At 43.4% G+C, this 13616-nt stretch overlaps 1 protein-coding gene across 1 annotated transcript; it reads right to left on the reverse strand.

The window, feature by feature from the left end:
- Positions 1-8261: 8261 nt before the first annotated feature.
- Positions 8262-13164, reverse strand: LOC134453802 (uncharacterized; the record flags this gene model as incomplete). The annotated part of the gene is made up of 4 exons (XM_063204549.1): positions 8262-8272; positions 9133-9468; positions 11589-11718; positions 12043-13164. Coding segments are annotated over 4 exons (1599 nt in total), but the record flags the coding sequence as incomplete, so codon positions are not given.
- Between the last annotated feature and the right edge of the window lie 452 nt (positions 13165-13616).

Here is a 13616-nt window from a genome sequence, read left to right on the forward strand (position 1 = left end):
TTACTAATTTGGGGGGTAATTTCACTCCTAGGTTGTCTTCCCCCACCCTAGGTGGCGTAGTCGTGCAAGAGCTGAGCTGAATTTAATTAACTGTAAACGTGCCACTGTTACATGATGTTCGTACAAATGGAAGGAGTTTGTTTAGCATGATGGTCGAGGTTATCTATTTTATAACCATGGTGTAATCCGGATGATAAAGCTCCTGTGTGTTGTGAGCCAAATTTACTGCAGCTTGTGTAACATTTTCTCATGATTTTCCCTAATGTCCTCTTTCATTGGCCCAGAACAGCTGAGATACATTTGTAAAACAGCTGGTAATCTCCTTTAAGAGTGATTTCAAAAGAGACACATCCCTGAGCCAACGTCTCTCTGGACTCTCAGAGGAGGCAGAAGGAAAGAGCTATTGTTATACACAGGGACCTTCAGAGTAGAGTTATGGTGCCCCCTGCAGGTTAAAGCCAGAACTAAGACAGGAAGGAGCAGACAGACTGGGTACATTCCAATTATCAGACTCCCGTCCTCCACTTGTGCTTGTGGCCTTGCCCCGCGTCTTTGGAGAAAACAATAAAGTTTCCCAGCTGTCAGCCTAGCCACAACCCATCCCGACTGCAAATGATAAAATGACATAAGAATATTGCGCTTTTGCAAGATATTTAATTAATTTCCTGTCGTCAGTGACATCATCATGAGGTCGTGAGCAAGGGAGGACGGGAATCCACGTATTGGAATCCTTTAAAACCATACTCTTTTAATACTCTTTTAGTGGTCTTTTAACCCTTGTGTTGTGTTCGTAAGCTGCATACACCTGTGGTGTTCGGGTCATTTTTGACCCGTGATAACAAAACTCAGCCATAAAATACGCTAAAACACTAGTTATCATCAAATATTGTTTTTCATCTCATGGCTAACTTGGTATGTATTCATATCCATGGAAATATTACTTTATGTATTCATCTTTTTGACTTTACTGGTCTTTTATCTTACATTATGCAAATCGTTTTTGATGAATAAACTATCAAAATCTGCATAAATTCACTATTAATACCTCCTAAAGTGATACAATTAGTGATTATGTTGTCCATGTATTACAGCTGATATGAGAGTACAACAACCCCCAAATTTATTTTATTGGTTTTTCTCTAATATTGAAAAATATCATCAATAGTGACATTTGTGGTGTTGAGGTCCAAACCAACCCAAAGAGATTTATAGCAGGATAAAGACCAAATGTCAACTAAATTAGTTTTTCAGTGCATAAAATCAATGTTTAAATATGTTGACTTGGTGTTTTTCAATATTTATATGATTTTAGTGTGGTAAATATACAAAATAACAATTCTGTCCGAGTCACAGCTATTCCACCAATCTAATGCAAAGATATTGGAAATGAACACATCAATTAACATGAAAAAAGTCACACTATTCATCTGAATCCCCTATGCCATGAACATGGACCATTATGTCATTGCCACATCAACTTTTTGGAAAGTGTAAGACCAGTTCTACATGTTTTGATGCCATTATGCATTTTTGATACGTTTTTTGGAAAAAATAATGTGCAAAAATGTATTTTGCAAACAAATGTGCAAAAAATCTCATTATATAATGCAGAAATGGATTCCCTGACCATGAAAACATATGAGCAGACACCAGAAATACATCTGTACTCCTTTCACAGCAGGAGATATGACATATTGTAGTGTATGGGACTGTCCGGCGGCCATATTGGATTTGGAATATGAAAAAAAACGGCAAAAAAAAATTCAGGCAAGAAATATATTTTCCTCACCATAAATCACCAAACTAAAGACAATGGGCAACCAACAGCTTTTCAGAAATGCATACAACAGCCAAAAATCTATGCCGGGTCAATTTTGACCCTGAACACCACAGATGTAACTTTTTTTTTTTTTGGACCTTTAAAATTTACTAAAATGATAAAACATATTTTTTTTGTGTTGCCATGATTGTGACTGAGGATTAGATGAAGCCTTATTCCAAGAAAATAAAGGAAAGTGTGTTTTTTTCACACTAAAACTTCAAAATGGGTCAAAAATGACCCGAACACAACATAAGGGTTAATAGGCCTACTATAGAGTTCTTCAGCGGAAGCGGAAGCATGTAGTAGATTGTAGTCTTTCATGTTAGCATTTAAGGACGTCCTGGTTCCTATCGGCTTCCGGCCTCCATTGGGAATGAATAGGGGTAAATTTCAAATAAGCTCCGAGTGCAAGCACGCGCTTAGCGAATCCCCGCAAACTGTCGAGGGTGTTAAAAATAGGCTGTAGGTATGACATGGTTGATCATTTTGTGTCAAACTTCGACATAAATACGATGTTGCGTCCATATGCTAAACCCGGAAGCTTTTGGCGACTACAGAAGCGGCGCCTGTATCTAACGGCATGTACGTGCGGAAGGTTGTACCCATGGCAACCAAAGGAAAGTATGTAGTTCGGAAGTTTTAATGATCAGAAAGGGGTTAGCAATATTGAATTATAATCGTCATGATTTAACATGTGAATACACCAACATGATGATACGATCCGTTCCACTAATGAGAAAGGGATGCGGGGGCACGCTAATGTTCGTTGTTGCCGTGCAACTTATATTTTTGCCAAACCTGAATCTCTATGGCGTTTTGCAATGTAAAAAATCGCCATGGAACCGGTAGTCCAAACGCCGCATACAAGTTGACGTCAACGCTGAAGAGCTCTATGCTCAAATGAAAGTACTGCAGTACTCAAAATGCCTTGTACTTCAGTATTGCAAGTATACATGAAAATACCTCTCAAGTACTGAAGTTTAAAGTACAAGTACAGGTGATTAAGAAAATGCTAGTAAAGTACTGAGAGTGCAAGTAGAAGTATTTAAATATTACTTAAGTTCTGAAAGTAAAAGCACCAGTACAGAAGTCCCTGCTGTGTAAGCTAAGCCTAGTGATAAAGATTGCAAAAGAATAGCCCAGATGCATCATCAGTGTTGCCAGATGTACGATAATTATCGTATTTGCACCATAATTTTGGACTATTTTGTCCTCTGTATGATTTAAAAAAATGATGTATGATAACTTCAGAGTTGTCATTCAGTTCATTTAGATGCCTTGAAACAACAATTTGGGTCTTGTACGATAATTTCCTCCCAAAAACCACCCATAAACAATAATTTTGAGGTTTTGGTACGATAATTAACCATTTTCCATCTGGCAACAATGTGCATCATTCCCATAAAGGCAAAGGCCTCTCACATTAACATGTTAAAGTGACATTCTGTGATTTTTACATTGGACCCTATTTCCAAGTTAGTCAGAGTCTTGTAGACATGTGGAGATACGTTTTTTGATATTCTTAGCAGTCCTTGTAATTCCAGAGGTGGCTGGTGCTAAGGTAGTTTAAGCAAGGTTAGAGCAAGGTTAAACATTATAAGGCCTCCGGACAAAAGGTACTTTTTTCTTCAGTCATTCACTTGTATGGATGGATTTTCAAATTGTTCTTTTTGGTGCAAACGTCCCACATTGTAACAGGTAAGTAATTGAATTCTGGAGGCCAGTGTTTTCAATAGTCAAATTTCAACATGGACTGCAGAACACATCAATCACTATAGCAATTATAGCTATAAAATCATAGCAAGATTGTTTTGTATACGGGTGGTTGACGTTTAAGGGCGTAACACACACAAAAAAAAGTTTTTCCAATCCCTGAAAAAAATGATGGAAAAAATTGGAACAAAATAGAAAAAAATGAAGTACTTAGTGGTCTGTGGAATTTCGCCTTACTTTGGGCATTTTTGTGAAAATGTGTCCTGCATCAACACATTGCATGTCACACCGCAGGAAAATGAAGTCACACCACAGAAAATTCACGGCATTATGGCCATTTTAATCCTTTTGTATACATGACTGACATCTGAGCTCATGCTAACTTGATAATGATACTGCGTTTAATCTTAATACGTGCTTTCATTTATTTTTTTAAAAAAACTTTTTTTCCTCTATAAGAGCAGTCACACCACAGGACACCATAAAATGAACCTAAGCATTGCGTGACAGAAACATTGCAATATGAAGACATATGAAGAGGTTAATAGTCACCTTAAACTTCCACAGCACTCTCCAATAACTGAGGTACTGACTGGTTAGGATCCAGTCTTTAAGACCCTTGTTGTTGGCCTTGCAGCTGCCCATTCACAAACATTGACATGCATGTCACCCCACAGGACGCAATTTGTTTTTACGAAATTGAACTTGTAGTTAATATTACTGTCTTGAGTTTTTTTCACATTCACATATCTTAAAGGGCTGTGTTACTATTTTGGGGCTTAATACAGTTAAAATCATTGGCTGGGGTTTATAAAGGTGGTAAAGTGTCTTATTTTTCATGTGAAGCGTTGTCTTGCTTTAAGACAAGTTAAAAGAGGGAGTATGTCGCTAAGCTAGTGAAAGTCAATTCATCCATGTAGCATTGCTACATGCTACACGGATCCATTGACTTTCACTAGCTTAGCGACATACTCCCTCTTTTAACTTGTCTTAAAACAAGACAACGGCTTACATGAAAAATAAGACACTTTACCACCTTGATAAACCCCAGCCAATGATTTTAACTGTATTACGCCCCAAAATAGTGGCATACCCCTTTAATATAAAGTTAATATTTATGCAATCATGGCAAATGCTTCATACATTATTCAAAATGTTGTTGGTTAATTTATATATATATTATATTATAGGTTTCATTAATGTTACAGTCACACCGCAGGATATGTTATATAAACCTTTACATAAATCTTAACAAAAATGTTTCTTCTCATCTAAGACTAATATGAAACATAATGTACCACATCTTATTTCATTGACATTTGTTTTTTAAAGGAAAAATAACAGTTTTGTAGGTTTTTAACCAATGTTACGAAAAAACAAGGCGTCACGTCTCCCACCCCCACGTGCTTACATCTAAATATAGCTGCCAAGGTATCAGACACGGGAGCCCAATTGCAGCACAACAGGAGGCAGGAGTAGGGAACAGGCACAGGAAATGCGTTCCAACATGCAACCTTGCGTCCTCCACTTGAGCTTGTGGCCTCGTACCAGAAAAGAATATGCCGTGATGACATCACAAACAACTGCATTATATTTCAATATCTTGCAAAAGCTCAATTGTAAATTAATTTTCTCATTTTCAAACAGGATGGTAAATGAAGAATAGTCCCCCAAAAATTTTTTTGGCTAGGCTGACAGCGTGGAAACTCAATTGTTTTCTCCATGGAGGCAGGGCATCAGCAAAACGTGAGGCCACAAGCCCAAGTGGAGGACACAAGCTTGCATATTGGAATGCACTCAGTGTTTATTGATTGAAAAACAAAAACTACAAAAAAAACAAGCTTAACTACAAAAACTACAAAAATCAAGACCTTCAAATCAAACAAAAGTTCCTCAGGTATGTTGTACCCTTTATTTCACATCATAATTTACGGCCCCAATGGCAAAAAAACCCAGCCCGGTCCTTGAACTACAAAAACTGCAAAATTAAACTACACAATTAAAGAAACACAGTAATACACTTAAAGGCTAGGACAGAGGCAATCAAATAACCATAAATAACTCGGTAACTCTGCTAATGTTCGCCCAAGCCAGAAAACACTAAGGGTGGACTACTGGATGTTTGTCACGCTTCAAATGGCATTAGGGTGAGTCTACTCCGAACCATCACTTTGAACGTCTCATGTAAACGTACTGAATAAAGGACAGGGATAACAAGGAACGACCGACTAATGAGTTAACACACAAGACTAACAAGAACAGGTGACAATGACAACAGAATTAAATGGCAGACGAGGTAAATGGGGAAACTGGAAACTAGACACAGAGCAAGATCAAACTAAATCAGTAAAACAAGAGATTGGCACAACACAGAAGAGCACGATCAGGAGAACAGAACTGAAAAACTCAAACAGTACCTGTACATGTATCGCAAATGAGGGGCGGGGTCCAGGAACAGGACGGGTAAGCACACGGGCACAGTAAAAATGACAGGACTCATATGTGAACAAAAGCACTTGGAAACCAAAACAGACTATAAACAGGACATGTCACCAATGAAATTGAGACATTCATCAAAATCTTCAGATAAGGCTGTCTTGCTCCTACCTATGTTTTACAAACAAGGTTTAACCATGTTCAACTTAATTTTTCGAAGTTTAAGACTGCACGGCACAGTTTAAGTATGAATGTCATTTGAAATTAAACTAGTACTGTGGCTTGTACGAACAAAAGACAAATTAGGCCAGCAATGTGTCACCTCTCTCATGTGGTTTGGCATTCTCCGTATATATTTCAGTGTGTTGTCCAAACCATGGTTTTAACGTTAATACGCTACTGACATTGATTGGTGGTGCTTTTATTTACCGACATTGCCATGTGTTTGCATGGGGCATATGATTGTACAATTATTGTTATTGATTATATATTTTTGGAGGAGGTGTCACATGTGTAATGTGTAATTTTTTACATTTGATTTACTTTGCCGTGTTGTGTTAACCTACTTGTCTTTATTTTGCTGTGGGGACAATGGACCAATTAACTTTCCACCAATCTGGTGAGGAGGCCAATTAGTGTGATTGGTGCGGGTGTGTCATGTTTCTGCACCTCTTTAAATGCCAAGACAGGTGATGACGGGGGAGGCCAGACACAGAGTTGCGGAGCTGGAGCAGGCAGGATCAAAGAGGCTTGAGACAAGAGGGCTTACTCACGTCATAACAGCGTAGTACGAAATGATGGCAAGGGGAGTACGGAAATTGTATTCTTCTTCTACGTTCAGTATTGGAAGCATCAGGGAAGCATGCAATGACACTTCCGCGAGGGTCGGAGTGTGGAACAGGTCATAAGACAGCGTGAATGTTTGTCAGCTGTCCTTAATTACCCCCAGCAATTACTGCTGACCAACAGCTGCCGTTAATTTGGCCACAAATTATCCATCATGGTGTCGCCCCCACTGACCATGCGCAAGGGAGTACGGAAATTGTATCCATCTCACCCACTGACCAATGACCATGCGCAAGGGAGTTAATTTTCCATCCACTGGTGTCCTCAGGCAACGCCCCCGTACTACACCGTGGCCAATGCATTTCCCCCCGAGAGATTGTTCTTCTGTTGAGTTTCTTTGGGCAGGATGACCGTGCTCGGCAGAGGGGAAAGCCACAGCAACAGTGGATGGACGAAGATTGGACATATGTGGGTTGATTGACTTTGTCTGCGCTCATGAAGAGGATACGGAGGGGCCTGTCCAGGATCCTGGCTGCTGTTATGGAGATTAGGTGCTCACCACGAGCCCGGGCCACGGACCCTGTCTGTGCCCGGCTGAAGTAAGTGGCTACGAGCCCATTGCACTAATTTCATGTTTGGCTGTGCTGCTTGGACCCCCCTCGCTACCGAGTTCCTTTCGTTGTTGCAGGTCCGTTGTGACTGAACTGGGTTTCCTGACACTCGCTACGCTTGCTGCCCTCCCACTGGTTGGACTGCAGTGTCACCATGGCGGTGACGTTCCTCAGCTGACTGCCTGTGCTCCTGCTTGCTGCATGCCTTCTGTCTACGCTGCTGTACCAGTTGCTGGCCCTGAGCGTTCCTGGCATTGGCTATCCAATAGCTATTTTGCTTAGCAGCGAGCATGCGCACTTTGCCAGTTTGATGCATGGTGGTTAGAATTTTGCTCGCTGCTTGGCAAAAGCAGCACTGCTTCGTCACGAACGAGCCTTGTGTTAATCTAGCGCCTGTAAACTCCTGGTTGAAGTATGATGGCTGAAGGCGGGTTCCTGTGATTGGGAGAATTGGTTGCAGGAGACCATTCCTACTGGCTGGTGGCAGGCTGTGGGACTGATGAAAGGACATTGGGCTCTGTCGTGACGACGCAGTAAGATTTTTGCTAGGCAGTGGGCATGCACACTTTGCCAGTTTGATGCATTGTGGTTAGAAAATTCTAACCAGAATGCATCAAACTGGCAAAGTGCGCATGCCCACTGCCTAGCAAAAATCTTACTGCTTCGTCACAAACGAGCCTATTGAGACTCAAGGGATGGGGTAGGCTAGTGTGGACTGAGGATTTGGACTCTCAAAGATTTAAATATGAATTGTTTTTATAAAATTGTATTCATAGTGAATAAATGTGAAGCCATATCCCTGTGTTTGTGATCATTCCTCTGTCTGACACATTCTTGTTCCATCAATGGTGTTGCCTGGTCACTGGCAACTGTTAACCCAAAACTAAAACAAATCACTTGACCCCTGTGACAGAGGTCACTTCAGAGGGGAAGATATCGCACACCATGCTGAAATGTATTAAACAAACAACGTTTAGGCCATTATGGGAAAGTTGAGAAAGGCCACACTGGCCGAAACATTGTTTGTTTAATACAATTCAGCATGATGGACAACAATGTGTGGTATCTTCCCCTCTGAACTGATGATATATTGACAGAGTTTGATCAGGTACATCTAAGTTGGCTAATGGCAGTACTTTCCATGGAACATTTTAATGTATAGCCTAGGCTAAAACAAATCAATCAGACAATTAAATTTCTTTTAAAGTGTTTATTTAATTCAGAAACTGTTCAGATAAAGCATTATCAGCTGGCAAACTTTAAAAATTCTGTCTTGTTAACTGTCCATGTCTGACAACCAAGTTTTAAACTAAATTATCAATCCATGGCTGAGCTTTATTTTTTAAGCTAAACAACTTTTGTTCAAAATAAAACATATAGGCCTAGATTAATATGAGAGCACTCCATCATTAAACTATAAACTTTGTGTGAAATACAGCTAGTATTGCAGTTTGTACAAGCTTTAAAACAAGAAGAAAGGTCAGCCCTTTTGCCCTCTTCTGTTGTTTGGGTTCTCTGTGGTGTTCTGTCCATGACATGGTTTTCATTTTAATAGGTGGTGGTTCAATTCAGTGGTGGTGCTTTTATTCACTGGCATTACCATGTCTTTGCATTAGGTGCATGGTTTTACAATGATAGATGTATTTCATTTTCACAACCATCATGACTTGTTACAGCCAACATGAAGACATATAGCATACATGAAAGACATGGAGATAGCAACAGGAATTGAACAGGCACACGTAATAGCCAACGTTGCAGTACTTCGCTGCTGATGTATTTCTTCACTGAAAGTGAGGAGCGGGAGTAGACCGGGAAGTAGGAAATAGGAGTAGACTGGAAAGTAGGAGCAGGAGTAGTCTGGGAAGTAGGGGCAGGAGTAGTCTGGGAAGTAGGGGCAGGAGTAGTCTGGGAAGTAGGGGCAGGAGTAGTCTGGGAAGTAGGGGCAGGAGTAGTCTGGGAAGTAGGGGCAGGAGTAGTCTGGGAAGTAGGGGCAGGAGTAGTCTGGGAAGTAGGGGCAGGAGTAGTCTGGGAAGTAGGGGCAGGAGTAGTCTGGGAAGTAGGGGCAGGAGTAGTCTGGGAAGTAGGGGCAGGAGTAGTCTGGGAAGTAGGAGTAGAACTAGACTGGGAAGTAGGAACTACGTGTAGAACTAGACTGGGAAGTAGGAGTAGAACTAGACTGGGAAGTAGGAACTACGTGTAGAACTAGACTGGGAAGTAGGAGTAGAACTAGACTGGGAAGTAGGAACTACGTGTAGAACTAGACTGGGAAGTAGGAGCAAAGCTAGACTGGGAAGTAGGAGCAAAGCTAGACTGGGAAGTAGGAGCAAAGCTAGACTGGGAAGTAGGAGCAGAGCTAGACTGGGAAGTAGGAACTACGTGTAGAACTAGACTGGGAAGTAGGAGCAGGAGTAGACTGGGACGTAGGAGCAGGAGTAGACTGGATGGGAGTACAGTTGGGGCGCATTTCTCGAAAGCGTGTTAGCCAGTTAACAACGTGGGTAGTTGCCAATGGGAAATTGCATTGTAAACAACAAAGTAGCTAATGTAGTTCACAACTATGGTTTCAAGAAATGCATCCCTGGATGGGCTGGAGGGGAGTAGAGCTGGATGGGGAGTAGAGCTGGATGGGGAGTAGAGCTGGATGGGGAGTAGGTCAGGGGGACAGGCAGGAGGGCAGGCCTCAGGCATCGTGTGGGGAGTAGAGCTGGATGGGAGGCCCTGCCGTGGCCATCCGATAGGGCACTCCTCTGCCATGCGACTGACCCGGGTTCGATCCCCGGCCCTGGTCCTTTGCCGACCCCTCCCCGTCTCTCTCTCCCCATTCGCTTCCTGTCTACCTCTCATACTGTCCTGTCCATAATAAAGTCTAAAAAGACCAAAAAAAAAAACAAAACAAAAAAAAAAGAGCTGGGTGAGGAATACAGCTGGATGGGGAGTAGAGCTGGATGGGGAGTAGAGTTGGGGTGCATTTCTCGAAAGCGTGTTAGCCAGTTAGCAACTTGGGTAGTTGCCAATGGGAAATTGGTTTAGAGAAAATGCACCCCTGGATGGGGAGTAGAGTTGGATGGGGAAGTAGAGTTGGATGGATGGGGAGTAGAGCTGGATGGATGGGGAGTAGAGCTGGATGGATGGGGAGTAGAGCTGGATGGGGAGTAGAGCTGGATGGATGGGGAGTAGAGCTGGATGGATGGGGAGTAGAGTTGGGTTGGGTGTAGAGTTGGGTGGGGAGTAGAGTTGGGTGGGGAGTAGAGTTGGATGGGCTAGGCGTCAGGGACTGGCTTCGGAGCAGGTCAGGGGGACAGGCAGGAGGGCAGGCCTCAGGCATCGTGTGGGGAGTAGAGCTGGATGGGAGGCCCTGCCGTGGCCATCCGATAGGGCACTCGCCAGCCATGCGGCTGACCCGGGTTAAATGCCCGGCCTGGGTCCTTTGCCGACCCCTCCCCGTCTCTCTCCTCATTCGCTTCCTGTCTACCTCTCATACTGTTCTGTCCGTCCATGATAAAGTCTGAAAAGACCAAAAAATATCTAAAACTAGAAATGCACTCAGAGAGTGCAGACCTCCGCTAAGGAAGCTGAATTTGTTCTAATATTTGGTGTGGTGTGATCCATGCAAGCCTACTGTATATAGACTCGGCCTACATTCAGAGAAGTTGAACCTTCAATGTTAAGCAAATTAAATGTCCCTTTTATTAGCTATGTCAAGTGGTATTACTTCGCCTGACATTGTGGGATTGGCAAATGTGATTGGTCATGCCATATAGGCCCTACTGTAATTCGGAAATTATTGGATCCCATCGCTATAGCCTTGGTGACATTGACCATGGTGTTGTAATAAACATGTTGACTGATTTCATTTTGATTTTGATTTCATCACATAATTGTTTTAGTAAAGAGGTGGATAATTGTTCAAGTAAAGAGGTGGATCACAATCAAGGTCTTCCTCTCTTCCTTTTTCACCTTTTCCCTAAGTAGAAGACCCTGAGTGCGATCCACCTCTTTACTTGCTAAGTTTTTTTCAACTGGAGACGCACCACACAGAAGAGCGCGGTGTATTAACCATCACATAAAAGGCACGTGCTATTAATATCCACCCATAATAGTGAATGATATTACTACGGTGGTCAACCTTGCCCGTGCGCTTTGAGACCACCCACATGCAGGAACCCAGGGGGCGGCTTCGAGTTCCGGTCAGGAGGGCAGGCCTCAGTCATCGTCACCCTCCTCCTCCCCCTCGTCTTCCTCATCATTCTCGTCGCCATCGTCAGCCTCCTCTTCAACCTCCTCTTCCTCCTCCGCCTCCTCTTCCTCCACCTCGTTCTCCTCGGCATCCTCATCCTCCTCTCCCGCCTCCTCCAGGTTGTCGTCATTGTCATCAGCTACCTCATTTTCCTCCTCCTCCTCCTCCTCCTCCTCCTCCTCCTCCTCCTCTTCATTTTCCTCCTCCTCCTCCTCCTCATTTTCCTCCTCCTCCTCCTCCTCCTCCTCACTTTCCTCCTCCTCCTCCTTCTCCTCATTTTCCTCTTCCTCCTCCTCATTTTCCTCCTTCTCCTCATTTTCCTCTTCCTCCTCCTCCTCATTTTCCTCCTCCTCATTTTCCTCCTCCTCCTCCTCTTCCTCCTCCTTTTCCTCTTCCTCCTCCTCCTCTTCCTCCTCCTCATTTTCCTCCTCTTCCTCCTCATTTTCCTCCTCCTTCGCCTGCGGGTCACTGTTGTTGTTGTTCAGCAAGGAAACGAGCACAGACTGAACGATGGGGGTAACAAGGCAAGACAGACACGAAGACTGGGAGGCGGGAGCAGGAGCAGGACCAGAGCTGCGAGAAGGAGCAGAAGTAGATTTGTCGGCAGGAGTAGGAGTAGATTTGGCAGCAGGAGTAGATTTAGATTTGGAGGCAGGAGTAGATTTGGAGGCCGGAGCAGGAGAGGCGGGACCAGAGGTGGGGCCAGGGGCGGGAGTAGATTTGGTGGCAGGAGCAGGAGCAGAGTTGCAAGGAGGAGCAGAATTAGATTTGGAGGCAGGAGCAGGAGTTGATTTGGAGGCAGGAGTCGATTTAGATTTGGTGGCAGGAGTCGATTTAGATTTGGTGGCAGGAGTCGATTTAGATTTTGAGGCAGGAGTCGATTTGGATTTGGTGGCAGGAGTCGATTTAGATTTTGAGGCAGGAGTCGATTTAGATTTGGTGGCAGGAGTCGATTTAGATTTTGAGGCAGGAGTCGATTTGGATTTGGTGGCAGGAGTCGATTTAGATTTGGTGGCAGGAGTCGATTTAGATTTTGAGGCAGGAGTCGATTTGGATTTGGTGGCAGGAGTCGATTTTGATTTGGTGGCAGGAGTCGATTTGGATTTGGTGGCAGGAGTCGATTTAGATTTTGAGGCAGGAGTCGATTTGGATTTGGTGGCAGGAGTCGATTTAGATTTTGAGGCAGGAGTCGATTTGGATTTGGTGGCAGGAGTCGATTTGGATTTGGAGGCAGGAGTCGATTTAGATTTTGAGGCAGGAGTCGATTTGGATTTGGAGGCAGGAGTCGATTTAGATTTTGAGGCAGGAGTCGATTTGGATTTGGAGGCAGGAGCAGGAGTAGATTTGGAGGCAGGAGTAGATTTAGATTTGGAGACAGGAGCAGGCGTTGATTTGGAGACAGGAGGAGTAGTTTTGGTGGCAGGAGTTGATTTGGAGGCAGGAGTAGATTTAGATTTGGTGTCAGGAGTAGGAGTTGATTTGGATGCAGGAGCAGGACCAGGAGAGGCGGGACCAGGAGAGGTCTCAGGAGCAGGAATAGATATGGAGGCAGGAGTGGGACAAGGAGAGGTGGGGCCAGGGGCGGAAGTAGATTTGGTGGCAGGAGTAGGAGTAGATTTGGAGGCAGGAGTAGATTTGGTGGCAGGAGCAGGAGTAGATTTGGTGGCAGGAGCGGGACCAGGAGAGGTGGGGCCAGGGGTGGTGCCAGCAGGGAAAGGGGCCTCCGGGTCAGGCGGTTTGCTGACATGGTGATTGTCAGGGGTGTTGGCAGTCAAGGCTGTCCTCTCCTCCTCTACCTGCACAGCTTGCAGGCCTGATAACAAATCCATAGCATAAGAGTAATTCGTATAAGTGCTTACAACTAAAATTGTTTGATGTGCATTAATTAAGTTGTATAATTAAAGGAACTAATAGCTTTATATAAATCTTAAAAACATACAAACACAATATAATGCTTTCCCTCCCTAAGCTTGAAATTATGAAAAAATGCATCCCCTCATTGATTTGA

This window comes from Engraulis encrasicolus, chromosome 8 (assembly GCF_034702125.1).
Source record: "Engraulis encrasicolus isolate BLACKSEA-1 chromosome 8, IST_EnEncr_1.0, whole genome shotgun sequence".
NCBI classification, from domain to species: domain Eukaryota; kingdom Metazoa; phylum Chordata; class Actinopteri; order Clupeiformes; family Engraulidae; genus Engraulis; species Engraulis encrasicolus.